Raw genomic sequence first — 21,782 nt, 5'->3', positions numbered from 1 at the left:
GGGGATGTTTACACCTCATTATCGACCATTGTTAATATTTTAGTATTTTGTTGTGAGTGAGACTCGAACCCACAACCCCTACACTTCATTTCTTATGATCACCGTCTTTAGCATCAGACCTTATGATTCCTACTTACCATTCATTAGTTATTAGGGTAGGTCGAAATATAACTTTCAAATTAAGTTTTGAATTAGTAGATGCTACTAAAAGAAGTAGGGTTCCATACTTAGAAGGGAAGAGAGTCATAAAATGACAGAGACAAATAGAGCTTTTGCACATTTTCATTAATCTACGGATAAATTTATTCTTTATTTGTTCTGGCCGCTTTGACTTTTGTTGGGCAAGTAAGGAAGGAATTTCATTCTCTCAAAAATTCCAAAAGCCAAGTCTTCTGTTGAATCTCAACCTTGGTTAGAGACTATTTTCATGTAGAACAGCGAAGCATAAAAGGAAGTTCTGGATATATTCTTTATCTTACCCCTCCGGCTATAAATTTGAAATCCACAATCTAGATATGTTCAAAATCATGAAATACATTTATGAAATGACTTTAAAACATCATTTTTCTTTTCCCTTCATTCCTAAACATAACTTACAAGCAGACCTTCAGGAATCAAACTGATGACACATGTTTAAGTTACTTAAGCCCCTCCACACTCTTTAGTTAAACAATAATAATATAATTATAATTTATGCAGATTCGTATGCCAATTACACCACTATTTTAAACTTGTGAGAATATTGCAATAAATACCAAATAGAAATTAGTACAAAAGTAATTTAACTAGAGAGCACATCATATATATATTTCTTTTGTTTTCTTCTTCTTAATTACGGACATGAAGCATGTCGATAAAACAAGATATAATAAAAAAATGAAGTATTTGTGCAAGTTGCTAAGTGCATTAAAAGTCATATTTACCATATATAGTTGGCAGTCACCATCTTAATAATGTAAAAAGTTCAGCTTTTGGTCTACAAATGAAAATTAAAGAATGGTGATGAACCAAGGCACAATACAATTGGTATATGTATAAATCTCACAAAGTGTAGTTCCACTAAAATATACACGCGCTGCAAATTCCAAACCCAAAAAAGCCCTAAGAACCTTTACTTTTGGAAAAGCATTAAAAGCAATTTTAGTACATTGACGTGACTATGGTCGAAAAATTTAATATCGATTGACATTATAAAGACTTATACACAATTACTATATTTTTCACCGTTTATTTCGATTACTTTTTTAAAGAATCGTTGGTAATTAAATATGAACGATAGATAACATAATGATAATGTATCTGCATAATTTTTTTCCCCATAGAAGAATGCATGGAAGCCAAGAGAAGAAGCTAAGAAGGGGTGTTTGGAGGAATGAAAAGTGGGTTTCTTAACGTGTAAGTTGTGGTTAAAGTAATAGAGTTTGATTGGGACAAGCACCGACCCTAAGCAAAAAACAAAAAAATTGATGACATATGAACATGCTTTTGTGAATCGTGTTAAAAAAGCAGGTTAACCCTCGCTTTTAATATGAAGAATTTAAAGGTAACTTAGGTACATACCATTGCACTATTTGTTTATTTAATTTATTATTCCTAACTTCACCTTTTTTTCTTGTTGTCATCACATTACATTAACTAGCTTTCTAAAATATAGATCTTCCAATGAGGTTACTTGTTAAAACCACTTTCAAATAGTTTATCCAAGTTTTTTGTGATATAATTTGGTGGGAACAAATTAGGAGCCATGAAAAACAAGGTGTTAGTCTAGTAATATAAAATCATACTAGATTTCAGTATGATTATAAAATTAATGATTTGATTCCTAGGAATGACATTTATTATAATAAATAACCACAAACTCAATAATATTACTTTTTATCTATATTACTTTTTATCTATAAAGTGAGGAGATTACTAAGAAAAATGAGGGCAATGAAATTGAGATTAGTGCATGTAATTGCATTTTGCATTTGCTCGTTTTTTGTTGTGATTTATATATACATATACATATATAGAAAAACATATATATATATATATATATATATATATATAACATTTATGGAATGACATTATATCATGTCTGCCTCTGACATGGTACGCCACACACATGCTTCCAACTTGATAGTGTATATTTTAGCCTACACTGATACATGCATTACATAATGAGTTTAAAATTTGTGTATTGGCAGTGTAAAACTTTTTAACTTTTTATACTGTTAGTATATAATCCACTATTGATTTGTATTACTTTTGTTTGAGAGTCAATGATAGTTAATAAATCAATGGTGGATGATTACTGACAGAAAAAAAGTATTTACACTGTCAGTGTATACATATTAAATCCTTATATAATTGAGTACATGCCAAACCCTGATTGCATAGAATTAATTGTGCTACTTTCAGTTTAATCATCAACAACAACAAATATATGCTGCTACTTCTAGTTTTCCCCATTCTATTTGTAAGAATTAAGAATTAATTAATATAATATATATAAAATGTTGAAATATATTTTTAATTGAGACCTCTAAGAATATTGTAAATTTTTGTTTGGCAGACATTTTACTCGTTTTTCTTCATCAGATGATGAACTAATTTCACTCAGTATTATTATTGCTCTTCTCAATTAGGGTTTACTTATCCAATCTTGTACTATAAGTAAAGGTTTAGTTTTGCTTAACTATTAGACCAACGATATTAGTTTTTTGCCTTTTACTTTAACTTCATTTTCTAATTATTTTTATCTCTTTGGAGTAGTCTTTCTAATTTCTATCGACAATATTTTTGATAAGGGTAAAACATGTACACAGTATATCCAAAAATATTTAGAGAAACTAGTCTTTCTTAATGTTCTACTCCGGATAAATCCAGATGTCTCTAACCCATCTCGGACAAAGCCTATATTTAACCTCGGATATACTTGCCCACCCAGAGTAGGCCAGATCTGCTTCAGACGGGCCCACTTACAATGTGTATGCCATAAATGCTCCTGATATAACATAAATGCTCCTAATACAACATAAATTCTCCTGACACAACATAAATGCTCTTTTGATCTCATCATTAATACGCCTCTGACTCGCCCTCATTGTCAGCTAGCAGGCCGCCTGCCATGCTGTCTGCACATTCTACATACCCCCACAAATCGACAAGAGCAGATTTGCAGGACAAGTAAGGACGATTAGAGTGCATCGCTTGTACTCGTTAGGTGCTGACCAATAACAAGATGACATCTTAACACACTCTCGATGGTATAAATAGGAGAGATCACATAGGGTGAATAATTAATTTCTCATTTCCTCATTTATTGCTATATTTATTGCTTCAACTTCTCTCTTATTTACTCCTTTTATCTCTCTAGAATACTCAACTGACTTGATCGTTGAATAACCTTTTCAGTACCTCCCCAGCGTGTCCAAATGACATCTGACCAGATTCCTTGATTCTTCACCTTCTACCGCACATTCATTACTGATCATTCTACACTAGTTACCAACCATTCGCTCTTAATAGCAAAAAAAACACTTAAGATTTACAATTTCTTCATCGATTGTTGCTTCTGTTAATAAATGACTCAAAACAATGCTAGATGGTCATGCAATTCACTTTCTCAACTAGTTGAAACCTTTTCCACTTACATGAATATTTATCTTTATTAGTGTGATAGGATAAGTGTATAGTTTGGAAGAAGAATGAGTATGCTTTGCATGATTTAACAAGTCATATCCTCTGTTTCAAACTGTGTATCACTTCATATATTTCTTTGTTTTCATTGGTCAGAAAAATAAAATGTGAATTAAATATATATACTTAACATTTTCTAATCAATAAAAATGAAATGATACATATAGTTATACAAAGTTTGGGACAGAAGATATACTCCCAAAAAGGAGTATGAACAGAGTGAAAAAAACATTTTGGGATTTGTGTAAAAATGGATAGGGTCCAAATTTTAAATGGGTCAAAAAATAAAAGTTTAGTTAAAGCTGTTTGAGGTATGACCTAGAGCGGGCCCGTTTCCTAGCCCACAGACCCAACACCCACAAGGAAAACCATATAATCTATCACTTTTTTTTGTCAAAAATTTCAGAATGAAAAGTTTTTTTAAAATGGTAAATAATTTATTTCTGGATGAAGTTTTAGTATTCCTTGCGCCAATTTTAATCTTTCTAAGCAATGGTAAAATATATGGATAGATTAAAAGTTATGAAAAACGCTTCTTGGTCATGCTTATATAACGTGACAAGATGAGTTTGGTGGGATAACATGGTTGACAGTAAGAAAATTGAGGTTTTGTATTCGCGTGTATGAGTATTGAGTAGTATTGTTGAAATGATACATAATTTAAATCATAATCAAAACTGTGTGAGCAAGAACTACTATATCCTCAGCAAGGTTGATGATCTGAAATTTGCAAGAATAAATGTTTAGTAAAACACAGGAACAGAAGGAAAATTCACACATATGGTGCACCTTGATCGAAAATTTACAATTTTGGTGCACCTTTTTGGAAAATTACAAAATTAGTGTAATTTTCCTGAAATCGGTAATGGAATTGCCGCTTTCAGTATTTTCCAATGAAGTTCATTCACATTTTCGAAATTGAGATCTCCATTCTATCAAGTTACTACGAAGAGCAGATATAAAACAGTGATTTGTTAGAAAAATAATTAATAATTATATTTTTAATTTGAATATATTTTCTTCAACCAATTACAGCTTATAATATATGGAGTGACACATATTGTAAGACAAAAATATGTATTTACCTTACTCACCTATTGGAAAATGATAATAATTTCCCTACGACATTTCTCACAGTATTTAACAACAAAATAAACCCCAAACAGAATTGTCAAATTAATGCAATCTTGTGTAGCATGAGATTCTAAATATATCAGATAGACTACTTGTGAACAAATGCATAGAGATTCTGATAACAATCCTTCCCGGCCAAAGTTGTTAAAGATCAAACAGTTACTGAAAAAAGGTTACCGCGATTTTGAGTTTGGCAAATTCAAGAAGCAAAACAAGATATGCCAGTCATCATAAAGAAGTAAATAGCAACAAATATTCTGGAAACGGAGTAAATGTCGAGAGCTCATGCCATTATCTTGGCAGACCTAACATAAAGACTGTCGACGACTTTCCCAACATTGGAAATGGTTTCTAAAGTAGCAGGATATATCGCATCAGTCTTGGGATCGTCAAATATGACGAGGCATCCAGCACCTTGATCCAATGTGCCTGCAAACTTCTTATCCAAAATCATCTGAGACAACTTCCGCTCCACATGATCGAAGGGAAGCTCAATAAGCTCGGCAACGTGTGCAATCTCAACCCTTGAGAATGGCTCAATCAGTCTGCAAAGATTCTGCTCCATGAGGGTATCATACAGTGATGACAGGTGCCTGTGGACAATTGGGTCTTCCTCCAATTGGGCCTTGTAGTCTCGTAAAGCAACTTCAAATAGCTTCAGGGATCGCTTAGAATGAGCGTCAGCAACAGCTTTCATAGCATCCAAGTCAGGCCCAACATATTGTAGTCCGGCTTTAGAAGAAATAATTCCACCAACGTCATCTGCTTGATTCACCATGATCTTACACAACAGCATGTATTTTAGGCTAAAAACTGCCTTGGGGTCATCAAGAGCATTGAAAGACTCAAAAGCTTCAAAGAAGTAACTATATGCAGTTTTATAATCCTTCTCTTCAGCGTGAAGTATTCCACTCTGCAGATCTATGGCACCTTGTTGAGCAGGTGGAACATAAATAGCATTGGCAGCTGTTCTTGCTGCAGTGAGAGCGGCTTTTGCCTTTGGAAGGTTTCTTAATGAGAAGTGTAGTTTGCTTTCCAGCAAATCAATGTCTACAAGAAGAAGCTTATCATCTAATCTTCTAACCTCTTTGACCAAGCCAGAAAGAAGAGACAGTGCTTCTGAATACTCCTTGTTTTCCATCAGAAGCGCTGCAAGCCTTGCCTCAACTCGTTGTCTTAGAAATGTACGCTTTTCAGCACGGGTCCACTGCACCATTTCTTTGCAGAGTACAATTTGCAGATCAGATGTCCCTGGTATTTTAGCAACAGAGTCAATTATTACCCTAACTATCTTCGCAGTTTTTGCCTTAGGAATCAAGGAGAAGAAAGGCCTCAACTGAGTGAGGAGGCTGCGTAGATCCTCCCCCCTACTTTCCTGCCTGAGAAGGTCACTGAGGTTTGTGATGGCCTGCTCTTTCATACGCAGAGCCTCTGGTGAAGATGAAGGATCATCAAGTACACGATAAAGAATAGAGATAGCCTCAGATGGGCCTTTGGCCTCCAATGCCAGAGCAATTGACTCTGTTGTAGCAGGGAGATAAGAGGAAGTCATGGCTGCTGCTGGGATAACTCCTGCAAGAAAACATTTGTAATGGAGAGGCCGAGAGGAGCATTTAAAACTAGCAATCTTGGCATTATTAGTATCGGTTAATTGACTAATTGAAATTAATATCTCATAGTTTGGCTGCTGTTACCCCTTACAATTTGGATACCTTTAAAATAATCCAAGAAAAGGAGACTGCTTTTCCAGAAAGGAGAAAATACAGTGTGTGGGAAAAAAGGTGTCAGTCTGAATAGGTTTTATACTCAAAATAACTTTCAAATTACTTATATGACTTAGACAGGGTGAAAAGTTTTAGACTTGGGATCTTGTGATGTGTCAAAGTCAAACATTTGCTACCCCGTGCTGCTATTCAAATTGGTCTCAGATCACAATAATGAATCAGATTTTTTTAGACAGTATCGTCAATGGTGTATACTGTATAGCATCAGCAATCACTGAAGTGAAGCCCCAAAAGAGCCACTAAAGCACCAGTGCAGCCATCAATGTGGCACAACAAGGCAAATTCTAAAATAACAGTGAAAGCCTTTTCCCACCAAGTGGGGTCAGCTTATGCCAGAGTTTGAAATAATATATTTATTAAATGCATTATAAAAAGTGGAGATATCCATAAAACAAGAAAAACTCATTCAAAACAAAAAATAATATTTAATATCAGATAAAAAACCCAAAAAGAAAAGAGAAGAGAAGAGAAGAAAGGTTAGTTTGGAGCTTAAGTTAAGGGAAAGGAATAAGGAAATATGCTTGAAGTTTCATGAAAAGAAACTTGGACATTACTCTGGAATAATAGTATGTCTAGATACCAAGAAATAAAAGAACCAATAAAATGCCTCAGTTTAGTCTAAATTCCTAAAACTTTTACTGTTGTGTGAGTTTCTAGAGTTCATCACTTCAAGACTTCAATGAATTTCAAAAAATGGAATGCTATTAGGCTACTAGATGAATAGATAAATAGTAGAAAGGTGTTTATTCGTTTGGTGCATACATATAGATGAGTACATAATCTGGCTCATGTACACAAAATGAACAGATTATATATTGTATAACACCATATGTTGTTCAAAACATAAGCACTTTGAAGTTCAAGGAATATCAATTTTGGGAGACAAAGACAACAAGCACACATCATAGATGTGTAGCAAGGAAACCAAATACAAAAAAAGACGGCCCAATGCATAAGACTCTCACTTAGTGGGTATAGATGTACGCAGCCTTAGGCAACAGGAGAGGCTGTTTCCGAGATATGAACTCGTAAATTTATGGTCACTAAGCAACAACCTTAACCTTATAGTTGCCACAAACTCACCCTATTCAGGAAACAAAACACAACTAGAACTTAATTATGACAACATTTCTAAACCAGTTGAATCAGGAAAGCAAAAATTGCATAATAAAGTGGACCAAAACAAGCATTTAACAAGTCGTTTAGGTCTTCAGATTTTGATTTTCTTGTTTACAAACTCTCCTCCTTCAATAATAAAAAAGGAAAAATAGAAAGCATAATTCAAAATCATAATTGTTTGAATCAGTCCTACAAGTTCCATAACATTCATATTCAAAATCTACGGAGAAATAATTAAAACCAAATCTAGAAAAGTAATAATAAAAGGAAATAGCGTTACCTTATCGCACCGAAGTTCCGAATCCTTGAGATTTCACGAGTGAGAGAATAGAGAGTTTGGCTATGGAAGAATCTCAATTCCAATCGTGAGTGTGAAAACCTAACACCGAATGGAAGAAGAGAATGCACCGATGCAATAAATAAAATGGACCCACTTTTTTATTTTAATTTAATAAATGTATTATTGTAGGTTAATAACTTAATACTCATATAAATAAAAAATTTATAGATATTACTAAATAAAAAATAAAAAATTTATTATTTATAGATAATAAAGAATATGATTTGACATGAAAATTTAATTTAGTAAATGTAAAATAGTGTAAGACAAAATTAGTTGATTGATTAATAATTCATATTATAAAAATAATAATATATAAAATAACCTATTATCTTTCGGGTTATGCTATAATTATTGGTAGTCTAATGAATATTTAGGCATAAAGTGAATCATTGAATAAGATGTTTTAAAATTAATTAAAATGGTAAATATAAGTAGTTTTCATTATTTTTCCCGAAAATGATAAAGTAGGCTTTTTTTTGTTTTAGTCAAAATAACATGGTTTTTTAATAAGAGAACTAGCAATATTTGGTGGGGGACATGTATTTTTTAATGTAACAAATTATTTTATTTTAGTAATTTATGAATAATATTTGTTTAAATTATTTTGCTTTAACTTATATTCTCTGTGGTAGTGGGGGAGCCACATTCTCATGGGATGTGTACATGCAACATTGAATGTTTAGGTATTGTATTAGTTCAAAGAATAATAGTACGTATTAGGAAAATAAATTTTTTTTTTTTGAGACAATGCAATTGGTTATAAGAAATGTAATATTTTCGTACTAATACAAGTGAACTAATATTTTTTGATTGTCTCTTACAACCAGTGTTGTTCACATGAATCAAAACATTGACTTTTAATCTATTTAGGATTTAGCATGAACTTATATCATTGTATCAACGCCTTATTGATTAAATAGAACGATTTTTTTGTATTATCAATGGTATCTTCTTACCCTATTATGTAAAGAACTAATCTATTTCGAAGTGTATGACTGCTTCTCCCAACAAGTGTCAACATAAGAATCGAATAATTGACCTTTTGTCAATTTATTCTTTAAAGAAAAAAAATTAAACACAAAAAATATATTAAATTATCGCTATTAAATGACATCTTTAATTAATTGTCTTTCTTCTCCTTTCAACAACTTTAAAGGTGCACTAATTGCCACCATTGAGATTATGCTTTTGGAAAAATGAATATTACTCACTTCCAAATATAGCCTTATCCTTCTTCTCTTTAAACAACATTAGGACTTCAAAATAGTGAGACTTCTAAGAGTTCAATGATGGATAGCAAACTTCAAAGCACGAGTTATAATCTTTGGAAAAAAATTAAATGAGTGAAAGTCTTTACATATAAATTCAAAAAATACAAAGAAAAAATCATTATAAAATGAGTAATTAATAAACAAAAAGTAAACATGTTCTTTTTAAAAAGGAAAAACAAAATTGCTTATCTAATCGGCCACCGAAACTCTAGCATAATCTTGGAAAACATTAGTTAACAGAATTAGTTCCATTGTATAAAGGTATAAAAGCATAAGCAATAACTAAAAAGGAGTATGTGAATAAACAAATGACAAATGCTTTCTACAAAAGGGACACATAAAACTATATTAACATTAGCGCGCAAAAAACACATTAGAGTTTATGTAGACATATTGTAAGTTAGAGGATTATTTTGATACAAATATAAGTTGTAGGATTGACTTGAACACAATAATTAAATTTGAGAATTTAAATACTATCATATTTTTGTTGTTGCATTAATCAAGGATATCATTTCACCATGTAAAAAAGGAATTAATTCATTTTATTATATATAATTATCACTTTCAACAAATATTATTATGATTATTTTAATCTTGTACCGTAGTGATGTTAAGGTGTAAGTAACAATTGCATACCTAAACATTTATTACAAAAAGTGTATATGTTCACATGGACTTGATTGTAGAAATAAGTTAATATTTTAACTTCAAATAAAGATATATGATAATAATAAATATAAGACCTACTTAATGAACTTTTTAAGGGTTTGTTTGATAGAAATCAAAAGGGAGGAAAGTAAGAGAGAAACGATAATTTTGACAAATTTTCTCTTATTTGATTAAGGAGGAAAATAAGATTGGAAGAAAAAAATATAAAGAGAAATCAATATTTTTTCATCATCACCCTCTTTCTTTTTTTCTCTTAACAACAAACAACATAGAAATCCACTCATTTTTTATCATTTTCTTTCTCGTAATTTTCCTTCTTTATGGTCAAAGTCTTTTTTGCTAGGAAACAAGGCATTAAAATTGCATGGTTACTGGTTAGAGTAAAAGGTGACTTAAGTTTCATAAAATGAAAAAGAAATAAGATAGATGCACCCATGATGCAATTTTAAAAAAGTTGCATGGATGGTTAAAGACACTTTAGCAAAAAGACCTGTATGATGATAGATTCTTGATGAGTCGTCCGACCTGTTTTATCTGTACTGACAAATATCTTCAAAATTTTAAGCAGGCGTGTGGGCATGTCTATATTATTTTAACATACAAAATGATATATCATGCCCATTTAAAGTGGGCTAACAGGCATACAGACGCTCATTAATAAAAAATATAAAAAGGAAAAATTAATAAAATAATGTAAATAAAGTAGTTGAATATAATTTCTTTTAAAAAAACTTTGTTATGTAATATAAATTTATAAAAATCATACTACATTACAACAGTTTTGAGACATTAAATTATATTACATCGTAATTTTTTTTATTTTTTATTTTTTATTACATCATGTCCGCGGGCCACCTGCGTTGTCCATTAGAAGTGCCTATGACATGGTGGACAAACGGACAGAGCGAAACAGACAAAAAAGTATATTTTGTATACCTTGCTCGCAAAAATTTGCGGGCTAAGCAAGTCGAACCACAAGTTTTGTCCGTTTTGCCATCTATACTCCCCATGAACTAATTAATGACAATTATTATGTTAGTAAGGATCATGGGGAAACATGTACTATAAAACAAAAGAAAAAATTACATGATAACACATTTTTATCTTTTTATATATAATAAAATAATACTTATATTACTAAAAATACCATAAAAAACAAGTATTTACCTATCCAGATAGAAATTCTTATTCTAATTATGTTTATGATTGAAGTAGTAGTGATACTTAAATCTTTAGATGACAAAAATATAAAAAGTCATGCAAGAATTAGAAAGTAATCAAACTATTATAACATATGATAGTTTAAAAGTATTGAATAATTAGATATTATGTTTCCTCACCCTCAAATTGCAGGATTTTGTTCTATCCCTCTAGCATTCCAATGTCTAAGGTATGTCTCCCTTCACTCCTCAGTGATGTTTGGAGATTATCAATTCCCAATAGTATCTAATTCCTTATCATAAATTAATACATTCTCACATAAATTATAAAAAAACTTTTAAAAAGATAAATAATATTTTTATATTAATTATTAAAATCTGATTGATCATGTAATACATGGTAGTAGTCATGTCTAATTGCAAAGATTATATGCTTTGCCTGAATCATTAAGATAGTTGAACTTTATCCTTTATTCTATTAACCACATTCATTTCATTGACTTGAGCATTCAGGCAACCGAATTTAGATTTTTTATATTATTCTTTTATATCCAATCCAATATCGTTAACAAAAGTATGATACATATGTCTTAAATAAAAATTAACTTAATTTTTAAATTTAACATTATACATTTAATAGTATACGATTGGTTTAAGATAAAGAAATAGAATAATTTTGGCACAAATAATTTATGTTCCACCCAACCTGCTAAATTTTTATAAACTAACAAGCCCTTTGGTTTTTTTGTACATTTCAAAGTTTTAGTAATAATCACTTAAACTAACTGTTGCTTCCACACTTTAATCTCAATAAACTATGCTATTAAAAAACAATACAGGGAAAAAAAGTAACTCCAAAATGCCAAAAATACAAAAGAAAATACAACACCAGTTTAACATAAATTTTTTTGTCTTTTATACTTCCAAATCCCATAAGCTTATTTCTTTGATATACACCTTTTCCAAATTAAATTACTGTAAGTGGAGATGATAATTGAATTATTGCTTAAAGAATAATGGAGTAGTTGAACCATTCTACTTTAAAAACAATAAAAAAAAAGCTGCAACTTATATATTTCATGCAAAAAGACAAAGCAAATCAAAATCATGCACAGGATGTTATCTTTGATTTGTATTCACAACCAGCATTATTAAACACAATCAAAATTTCTACCAAAAGCTTGTTACAACAGACAGAACATACATGCTTCTAATCATCATGAAATAACAAGGTTCTAAATTGTTGTCCAATATCACAATTGAGACTATAATATTTATGGTTTTGATTGTATCTATACCCACATCAGCCACATTTTTAGGTATCGTCTACGATTGTATTACTTTAATCACAACCATAATCACAGCCACAATTTAGAATCTGCTTAATAAGTATATATATATATATATATATATATTATCTTTATATATATATATAACAAATTTACATTAGCTCAAACAAAATCCCTATTCTCATTGACATCCATCTTTCCCTTTCCACTAATGACCACAAAGTCAAGGTTGTAAAGTACTGCGACCATAGTGAGACAGCAGAGGAAAACCAACACAGGCCCAAAGATCCAAAGCACCAAAGGAAGTGCACCATGGAAGAGTCTATTACCCACAGTGTTCAAAAGAAATCCTTTCTCCAAAATCTCATTAACATATTCAGGGGTCACCAAGGACAAGGGGTCATGAGGAATGTTGATTAAGATATTCACTTGGTTTATGAATCTTATGGAAAGTGAGTGGCAGAAAAATGAGAAGAGGAAAATAGTGAGCAAAGTGACATATTTGAGTGCCACCATGAACTCTCCATGTGCCCCATAAACTGTTTCATCTAGTGGCTTCTTCACACTGTAGGTGCTGCTTATTACTGCTGCTAGACCAGAACTTAGGAGAATAGATGTTGTGGCCATTAGGGTTGAACCCATGATTGTGTTCCTCAGTGATTGTACTGCTAGGATGTTTTTTTTGTCATTGTCCTGAAAAACTCAACACAACTTATATTACAAAAAATGCTTATTACACATTTCTTTCTCATGCATCTTTAAAGGTATCAAAATTAGAAATAAGTTAAGAATAGATTAATCAAATGATATAAAACAACAAATATGAGACAATGTATGTAAATGTGTGTATATGAGTAATATTATATTATTTACTACTTATATTATTAGATTAAGTGCACTTTCTTTATCAACATAAAACTACTTTAAGGTCACAACTGCATGCACTAGATAACTAGTGGAAGAAAATATTTTTGATGATGCCTCTTTAGTTTTAGGTGAAATAGTACAACAATGAAAAGCCCACTGGTAACCACTTCATGCATTAAGCTATCTTTCCTAGATATCCGAGATCATATTTCTTATCAATAACAATGAATCAAAAACAGAAAAATAATAAAAATGTTTAATTTTTATAATTGATATGATATGTTTTATTGGTGCGATATATAGTTTAATTTGATACATACTTTACGATAATAAATCTCTGAGAAGGACATGGCTTATTTGGAGAAGCCACTACAGAACGACACGTTGCAAATTTATGTTGGGAATATGGATATAATAGATTAGATAATTATTGCTACCACTTCCATTATCTGCATCACTTGAATTGACAGTGCCACAAATTAAATACAGAAGTTTTCTTTTTCTTAGGCAGGACACTGTTATCTTGTTACTGTTCATAGGCACATGCCACAATTCTTAGCTTATCTATTTTATTTTATATATTATCATTAATATATACTCCTATGTGGATTATCATGCACATTATCTAGGTCTAGCTAGAATACATTTTATTTTGCACATTCACCTAACTAAACCATAAAGAAAGAACATTACATCCTGCTTTGTTTGTGACTAGTAATTAAAATGGCATTTTGATTTTATCTGGTAGGAACCAGAATAAACTTAGAAAACCAAAGTGGAACTGGAATATATAACATGAGATATGCTGTTGTGTTGTGCATAGATCTTTTTCACTTTTAATTACTTCATTATTCCCTTGTTATTCTCTCAGGAAATGCCATATGATAAAAATTCATAGAACAAGTTACAGATATAAGTGCTAAAAAGAGAAGACATCATATTTTTGTAAATATAGCTTTTTCATATGTTTTATAATCACCAATCAAGAGACTTTTTTGTTTTCAAAACAAGTTTTTTTTAAATCAATGATGATAAATGTGTCAAAATTATCATGGAATGCATGAAATTGAGAACAAAATGGTTAATATTAAATTTCAGAAGTGGGAACTAAAATAAAATATGCACCTTCATCATTGCAGCAACCCAATTCCTTCTGCCACAAGCATTGATGCCAATGATAGTTGAATGTGGACGAGTTCTAGTACTATACCACAGCCACAAATGGTAACCAATGGTTATTAAAATTCCTAAGGGCACCAATATCAAATCCAAATAACACTTCTTCCATTCCATTTCTGCTTGATGAAAATGCTACCTAGCTAGATATTTCTTGAAATTTAATATTACTTGCACTACTTGTGTCTTAAGAAAGCAATCTAATCTCAGTTGAAAATTTAATATTACTCTCTTCTCTATGGCAATGCCAACTATGGTTTATATAGACATGAAGAAAGAATGAATGTGGACTTGTTCAACTATGTGATTCACACTGCAAACAAAGTTAGACAAAGAAAGAAAAGGCCATGCTTTTTTCACTAAATTACAAACCATAGCATGATAATATTGCATATCTCAACCTTTTTCCACCTTTTATCACCTCTTTTTTTATTTGTTCTTCCAGTTTTTTAGGGCAATTTGCTACTTGCCTACTTTGTATATTCTACTGTTATTTGGAATATAGAATGATTAATGTAAGTTGATGTGTGAATAATTGGCCTATTATATTATTATTATTGTTATTACTATTATCATCACACTAGCATATACTCCCTTCTAATTTTTTATATGATCCAGATCTTAAGAAAATCCATGGAAATTAAGAAGCTTAGTTAATCTAGATTATAATATTAAATTTTTAAACAATTTTAATTACTTTTTGAATTATCCTTACAATTATTGAGACTTGGTATCTTTCTATTATTACTCAATTAATGACTTTATGAGGTTTAAATAATGATACATTTTTATATGTAAAATTAATGGAGCAAATAATTTGCATGAAGTCTTATAAAAAATGAGAGTAATAGATTTTGATTTATTAATTGTGTTGTACAAAGCTAATTAATCCACACTAATTATTTGGCTAGAGTTTAACTCTTTTGCCCTCTTTAATTTTATTCATTTAACTTAATAAATATATAAGTCATGTCTTTACATGAATATATATGCCACAAATAAGATTTCTATTAGCCTCACACTCAAATAACATAAATATACCTCATAGAGGTCTTTATTTATAAGTCATGCCCTTAGATTAAACATTTCAATCATTTTTTCCCATAAAAAACCATCCAATCATTTTGTGGCTCAATCATTCTTGGATAATTAATACTAATTTGTAATTGACCCAATCATTTTTTTACTAATTTGTAATTCCGCATGAATATCTTTCTCAATAATATTTTTCTATAGTTAAATTATTCAAATTCTTCAATTTAGACCGGCACACACTCAATAAGTTTTACCTTGATATGATAATATAAAAAACTAAACCTAAAAGAATTGTCCAAATGATAAATTAATCTATTAGGGATAATGGCATTAGGGTTAAAATAAAAGAAATAAGGGTTAGAATGGAAAAGGGAATGGATTAGAAGGGAAAGTGAGAATCTGACTAGGCCCATTGTAAATTGTTGAATAGGGAAATCAAACATAGGAGATAAGAAATGGACCCAACACCCATGCAATACATTATCACATCTTTTATCCTATAATTTGTGTCACTCTATGTTCTATAATTATGATTATTCAGAAAAATACTTAATAATTAAATTTTAGTTTAAATACATTTTTTCAACCAATCAATCATAAATTTATGATATATAGAATGATACTTATTATGAGACGACAGATGTACACCCACACAGTACACGCATCCTCCTTCATGCAATTACCATGAAATGGGTCATGTGGGTGTTGCTAGTGCGTTCATTCTTCACTCACACTATACATTATATTTTTCAATATTATATTATGCTATTCACGCATTCTTGTTAGGAGAACCGTTTTGTTCACAACTTCATGCTGTTTTGCATGAACTTTGTGCATGCCTTGATAATTTTTAGATACTAAATTTAGTTGGATAAACATGTGTGTCATGTTTAGAGATAAGTTTTTAAGAATTGGGATTTGGAATATATGCATGTGAAAAAAAAGGAAGTTTCATTTCTTTCATTTTATCTATGAGGCTTAGTCAATGAGTTACTTATAAGACTCTTCTATCAATCACCTATTATAAAACATAGGTCTTACCCAAAACAAGAACAAGAAAAAGGAGGAATAGAAAAAAGGAAACCTAATGGAGTCTGAAGCTGATTAAAGAATTTTTATGTAGTAATGGATATGACACTTTTTATTTGAGAGTCATAATATGATCAAGTGGTTAGGACTTAAGATGAAAGGTTTCAAGAATGGAATAATAACGAGATTGAGAATTCAAAATTTACCCATCATAAAATACTAACATACTAATATTTACGTATAAAAAAATATACTCTTTATTTTATTAGTATGATGTTAAGCATAATTCCCCATTTTCAAGTGATATTTATATACATAGCCCTAGATCTAATTTTATATATTAAAATCATATTTTATTAATATCTTCAATCACCTACTTCCACCTCTATGGAAATAATCCCAACCCTACAACCTTTTTATAGCAATAACTGATATTAACTTGAACTAAGTAAAATAAAAGGAAAGTGAAAGGTGTGAAATAGCATATGTTGACTACAAAAAAAAATAAACTTTAGATGTTGTTTCCACGTAGTAGCATTTGAGCTGGTAGATATACATAGTATTTTCCACACTAAAAACTAAAACAGATAACATTGAAATTGGAAGGGGTTAAAAGTTAAAACTTAAAAGGTGGGGATTCACTTACTCCAAAGTAAGTATTTTAAACTTATTCCTCATCATAGTCGTCAATTCTAAGGATATCTAATGATTTAGATCTACTTACTAATTCAAACCATTGGATTTTCCTAAAATTGATGGTTATGATGAGGAGTAAGTTTAAAAATGAATTCCTTCTCAAACTTAAAATGTAAATTAAGAGCATGCAAGAGCAATATTCCCTACATCAATCTATCTCACTAACTTTTCTAGCTCTCCTTTAGCATAGTTAAATTATACAAATAAATTAATCTTTTTTTTCTACAGGTATCCTCGAACTGGAGGTAATCATGTTCGAGCCGGGAACATCCACAAATATGTGGGGCTAACTCTTCCAACAGACATTTTTTCCATCCACAAGACTCCAATCTGAGACATTGCTTAAGGGAAATCAAACATGTACCACTTGAACCAACGCATGTTAGTAGATAAATTAATTTAGTATTGGAAATCGAATTCTAAGACATTTCCATATATATATATATAACATTATTTTCCATGAAAATCTATTATTTTGTTTCCCTAAATAATATCCCTTTGTCACTTGTTAATATTCCTCATAATTCAATAATATATAATTGATTAATAATGTTTTTTTTTACTATTAATCAAATTTTAACCTAACTTTGTTCCAATTAGATTAAATAAGATCACAAAAATAATTTGTAATAATCACTGAAACTTTAGAATTTACATTGTCTAGAGTAAGAAGTTATGAATGAAAGAATAATCTAAGGACAATAATGATCATACATTGATACTTTTTTGGCATATAATTATATACATGAATATTTAATCTAAAGTTGGGCTCAATAATTTTATAGATTTCGTAGGCAGAAATGTTTTATTTGTAAATCACTTCATGCTTTTAAAAAAGCTGGTCAAGGAGAATCAAAAGCAAGTTAAAGAGCAAGGACACGAATAAAGGAAGTACATCTTTAGTTTTAATATAGTAAACATGCTGCATTTTTTCCCATAATGATTTATAATATTTCTAGTTGTTTCATGGAAGAGGGGTGTGATTTGAGTTCTTGTCCTTTTCTCCCAAAGTAATGTTTAGACAAGAGTGTAGTGGGATATGCGTGATTGTTAAGGACTTGTCTATGGAATTATAAATTTTCCAAAGGCATGCTATATGGGCTAGAATACACTTAGCTAAGAAAAAAGAAAAGATCCTTATCTTAATTTTCCTCTCTATCTTCATATCTTCCCAATAATCTAACTTTGTTGAAGAGATGAATTAAAAATAGGAGAGTGTTACGACTTAAGCACATGAGAATAACTCAATCCAAAAGATTAATTTATTAGTTGGAGAGTTTCATGACTTAAGTATCACACTGAGTTTGCTATTCTACTCAGTATGAGACTCCTAACGTTACCGCCCCTTTTAAGGGTCAATATCGACGACGACTTTCACTCTATCGACACTAGCTCGATGATAGCCCTTTCCGTGACACAACTCTCAATGAGAGCATCAATTGTTAGGAGTTAATCACATGATGAGAGTTAAACCCAAAAATCTAGTTTATTAGGTAGGAGAGCCTCGTATGACTAAGTAACACATTGAGTTTGTTATTATACTCAACCTGATAAAAGAGGAGGGATCCACTTACTCCACCCGATCCTAGCCATCAATTTTATGGACATTTAATGATTTAGATCTACTCACTAATTAAAACCATTAGATTATCCTAGAATTGATGGTTGATGGGTAAGTTTAATAAAAAGTTAACCAAATAATAATGAATGAAAAAAATAAAGGGGTTGTCCAATCAAACACATAATATGTAATGGGGTGCCACAAGAAGTGGGTGGGCAACAAACCTTTGCAATAAGTGGATATATGATGTCCACCTTTGTTCACTGTGTGCCTAGTGCTCCAAGACCAAGAGACAAGACAAAGGTAGCACAAAATCTTCCATGTTACTAGTTTCAACTTTCATTACATTGTAATATTTGAGAAAAATTCACCCATTTTAATTGATGATTGTGTTAATTGATCCAAACTTTTCCTATTCAATGGGCAAACAGAAGAAACCCATTAATGAGAATATACCTTGGAAGATGCTTGCGCACAATTAGTTTGTGTACACTAAGCATATCATTTGAAATTCATTGTGATTGGTAACCAATTGAACTAACAAAAGTTAAGGAACTTTTAAGTTTTAACAATTGTGCCACTTATATGTATTATCATATATTTAATTTACTTGATGTATGTGATCATTTTTATGTTTTTATGCTTTAGTGATTTTCATTCACCAATCCAAAAATAGCTATATATATAATTGCCGGAAGGTCTTTAATTTGTATGGTTGTAAAGTTTGTTTACCTCTTAGTATATAATATAAAAATTGCACCCTAGCTAAAGTAATTATTTTTGGAGAGAAAATAAAAATGGTTGAATATGCTCATTTGCATAAAGCAAGTAGTGTACGAAAAATATTTTTGGAGGATATAAAATATTTCTTGCTGGAGTGTAATGGTGATCTTCTTTCTTTGATTTATGTCCGCAAGTTCTATCATTAGTACCCAGACTAACTTTCTTGAATGTATATACCAAAACAAGATTTTCTATAATGAGAAAAAAAAAACATGTATGAGTTTTATATCGTGTTACTATAATATTCATAATTCATGTTTAATCATTATTGATTTATAAAAAAATAATAAATAAATTGTGGATAATGATCGGATAGATATTACACTTTTTTTTTAATTGGTATCTTCTTTGTTGTGAGGCACACCTACCTATGTTTTTTTCTTCTTCTAACATGTCCTTCTAAATGAAGAAGAATTGTACTCCAAAGTAATGAGAAGTTGAAGATCATTCAAGTAAATGAGATCATGCATGGCAATGATTCCATCAAAGCAAATAATATAGTTCATCTATTATTTTGTGATCTTTGTCCTAAGTTGGAAAGCAATGTATGTTAGTATTTTTGTGAGGCTCATTCTCATAGGAAATTACATAAATATTTGTCTATCAACTTGGTGTTTTGACATGTACATGCTTATTTTATATGACATTATATATGTGTGTAAATATGTGTACATATATACATATATAATGTTGTATCTTTGCCCTACTCTTAGTCTCTACTCCCAAGTAAGTATCATCTCCATTAACGGAGAAGCAAAAATGCAATATGTAATAACAATTTTACTCTTTTATTTACCATAAAACTACATTTTTGTCATTAATGGAGAGGATCCTTGTTCCTCTACTCCCAACCTTGTAGAATATATTTCCTTAGGAAATGGATCCTCTCCAGTACTAGAGTCCAGTGCTGAATAGGATAATGACATGTGGCAAAAAAAAATTTAACGACTATGATTATATATTATTTTCTATTAAAAATAAATAAAAATTCTTTAAAAAATTCTCAACCTCATATTCCAGGTTTCTCCAGTATTACAGAGGAGTTGAACTCATTTCCTTAACCTCTGAGTTTAGTACGTCTTCTTTGATGGGTCGTGGCTCTTCCTTTGGCCCAATTTCCCAGGGAACACATATGATTGAAGGAGAAATAAAAAATCTCTTCTTACGAAATGTGCCATGTGTGCAAACTATTTTTCATGGATTTAATATGTATATACTGATAATATAGATGTTTTTTATAATATTAGCAAATCATTCATCATTTATATATTTACTTTTAAATGAAAGTAATTCAAATTAATAGTGGATAATGTGTTGACAATATAAAAAACTTTACACTAGTACATAGATTTTATTTATTATCATTAATGAAAAAGAAGACGAAGAGTAGTAGTTATGTTTCTTTTTCTTCATACTTTCATCAATATTCCATGGTGCAATGAACCCGTAATATGAATTTTAGTTTAAAGTTGGGCCTAGGAATTAAACTCCAAAAAAACTGACTCAGCCTACCTCTCATCTCAGTTCATGCGCAATTTGTGGAACAATGATTTCTTTTTTGAAACATCCATGCATGTTCCTCGTTCTAATAGTTAGAGTGAAAGGTTTACGAAATTGATAGATATGTTCTATCTCAATAAAAAAATGTATTATTTGATGTGTCACTACTTGTGATTGGTCATAAAAATAATTAATTATTAATTTTTTAACTTAAATACATTTTTTTATTAATCACAAACACTGACACATTTTGTCGGATAGTAGATGTGCTCTTATAAGGAATGAAATGAAGAAGGTCATAGTTTTGAGTCTCACTCGTTGCAAATTTAAAAAATAAAAAATGAAGTTATAAAGTGGTCTCATTCTTAGGATGAAGGGTTGGAGTGAAAGAAGTTTTCAAGCATGTTGGTATTTGTTTATTTGGATGACTTTTGCATCAAATTTAGAATTACTAGGTTGAAGAAAAAATGAAAGAAAAAATGACACAATGTAACTTAACAAAGAGAGATGACTAATTGAAGTTCCAAATTTTTGACATTTAATGTTGACCGAATAGGTCATGGAGGGTGAAACCACTTTGATACCATTTAGAAGTTTAAGATTGATAAAGATTAGTCAAACTAAAACAAAAAATAATAAATATTTAATTCTTTTAATTAACATGATATATTTTGGTCGG

General features: G+C 30.5%; 2 protein-coding genes across 3 annotated transcripts; both read right to left on the bottom strand.

Annotated features, from left to right (window-relative positions):
• On the bottom strand, window positions 4,914-8,140 carry LOC109344188 (26S proteasome non-ATPase regulatory subunit 11 homolog). 2 transcript variants are annotated; one of them, XM_019582839.1, is made up of 2 exons: window positions 8,001-8,140; window positions 4,914-6,394 (listed from the first exon to the last, which is right to left on the bottom strand). In XM_019582839.1, the coding sequence occupies exon 2, from the start codon at window positions 6,368-6,370 to the stop codon at window positions 5,102-5,104; it is 1,269 nt and encodes a 422-aa protein (XP_019438384.1). In that variant the 5' UTR covers window positions 6,371-6,394; window positions 8,001-8,140; the 3' UTR covers window positions 4,914-5,101. The 2 variants fall into 2 exon arrangements, with proteins under 2 accessions (XP_019438384.1, XP_019438383.1); XM_019582838.1 differs by having other exon boundaries at window positions 7,998-8,116.
• Window positions 12,273-14,729, bottom strand: LOC109344184. Its single transcript, XM_019582832.1, has 2 exons — window positions 14,449-14,729; window positions 12,273-13,149 (listed from the first exon to the last, which is right to left on the bottom strand). Exons 1-2 carry the CDS (start codon window positions 14,614-14,616, stop codon window positions 12,619-12,621), a joined length of 699 nt encoding a protein of 232 aa, XP_019438377.1. The 5' UTR covers window positions 14,617-14,729; the 3' UTR covers window positions 12,273-12,618.

Source organism: Lupinus angustifolius, chromosome LG03, assembly GCF_001865875.1.
Source record: "Lupinus angustifolius cultivar Tanjil chromosome LG03, LupAngTanjil_v1.0, whole genome shotgun sequence".
In the NCBI taxonomy this organism is placed as follows: Eukaryota; Viridiplantae; Streptophyta; class Magnoliopsida; order Fabales; family Fabaceae; genus Lupinus; species Lupinus angustifolius.
This window is presented reverse-complemented; position numbering and strand designations above follow the sequence as displayed.

Bases quoted from the DNA above. Each gene is read 5' to 3' on its own strand.
- LOC109344188 (XM_019582839.1), bottom strand. From the start codon at position 6,370: ATGACTTCCTCTTATCTCCCTGCTACAACAGAGTCAATTGCTCTGGCA.
- LOC109344184 (XM_019582832.1), bottom strand. From the start codon at position 14,616: ATGGAATGGAAGAAGTGTTATTTGGATTTGATATTGGTGCCCTTAGGA. The intron at 13,150-14,448 runs GTGCATATTTTA...TGAGTTTTTCAG, and splicing joins GGGTTGCTGCAATGATGAAG to GACAATGACAAAAAAAACAT.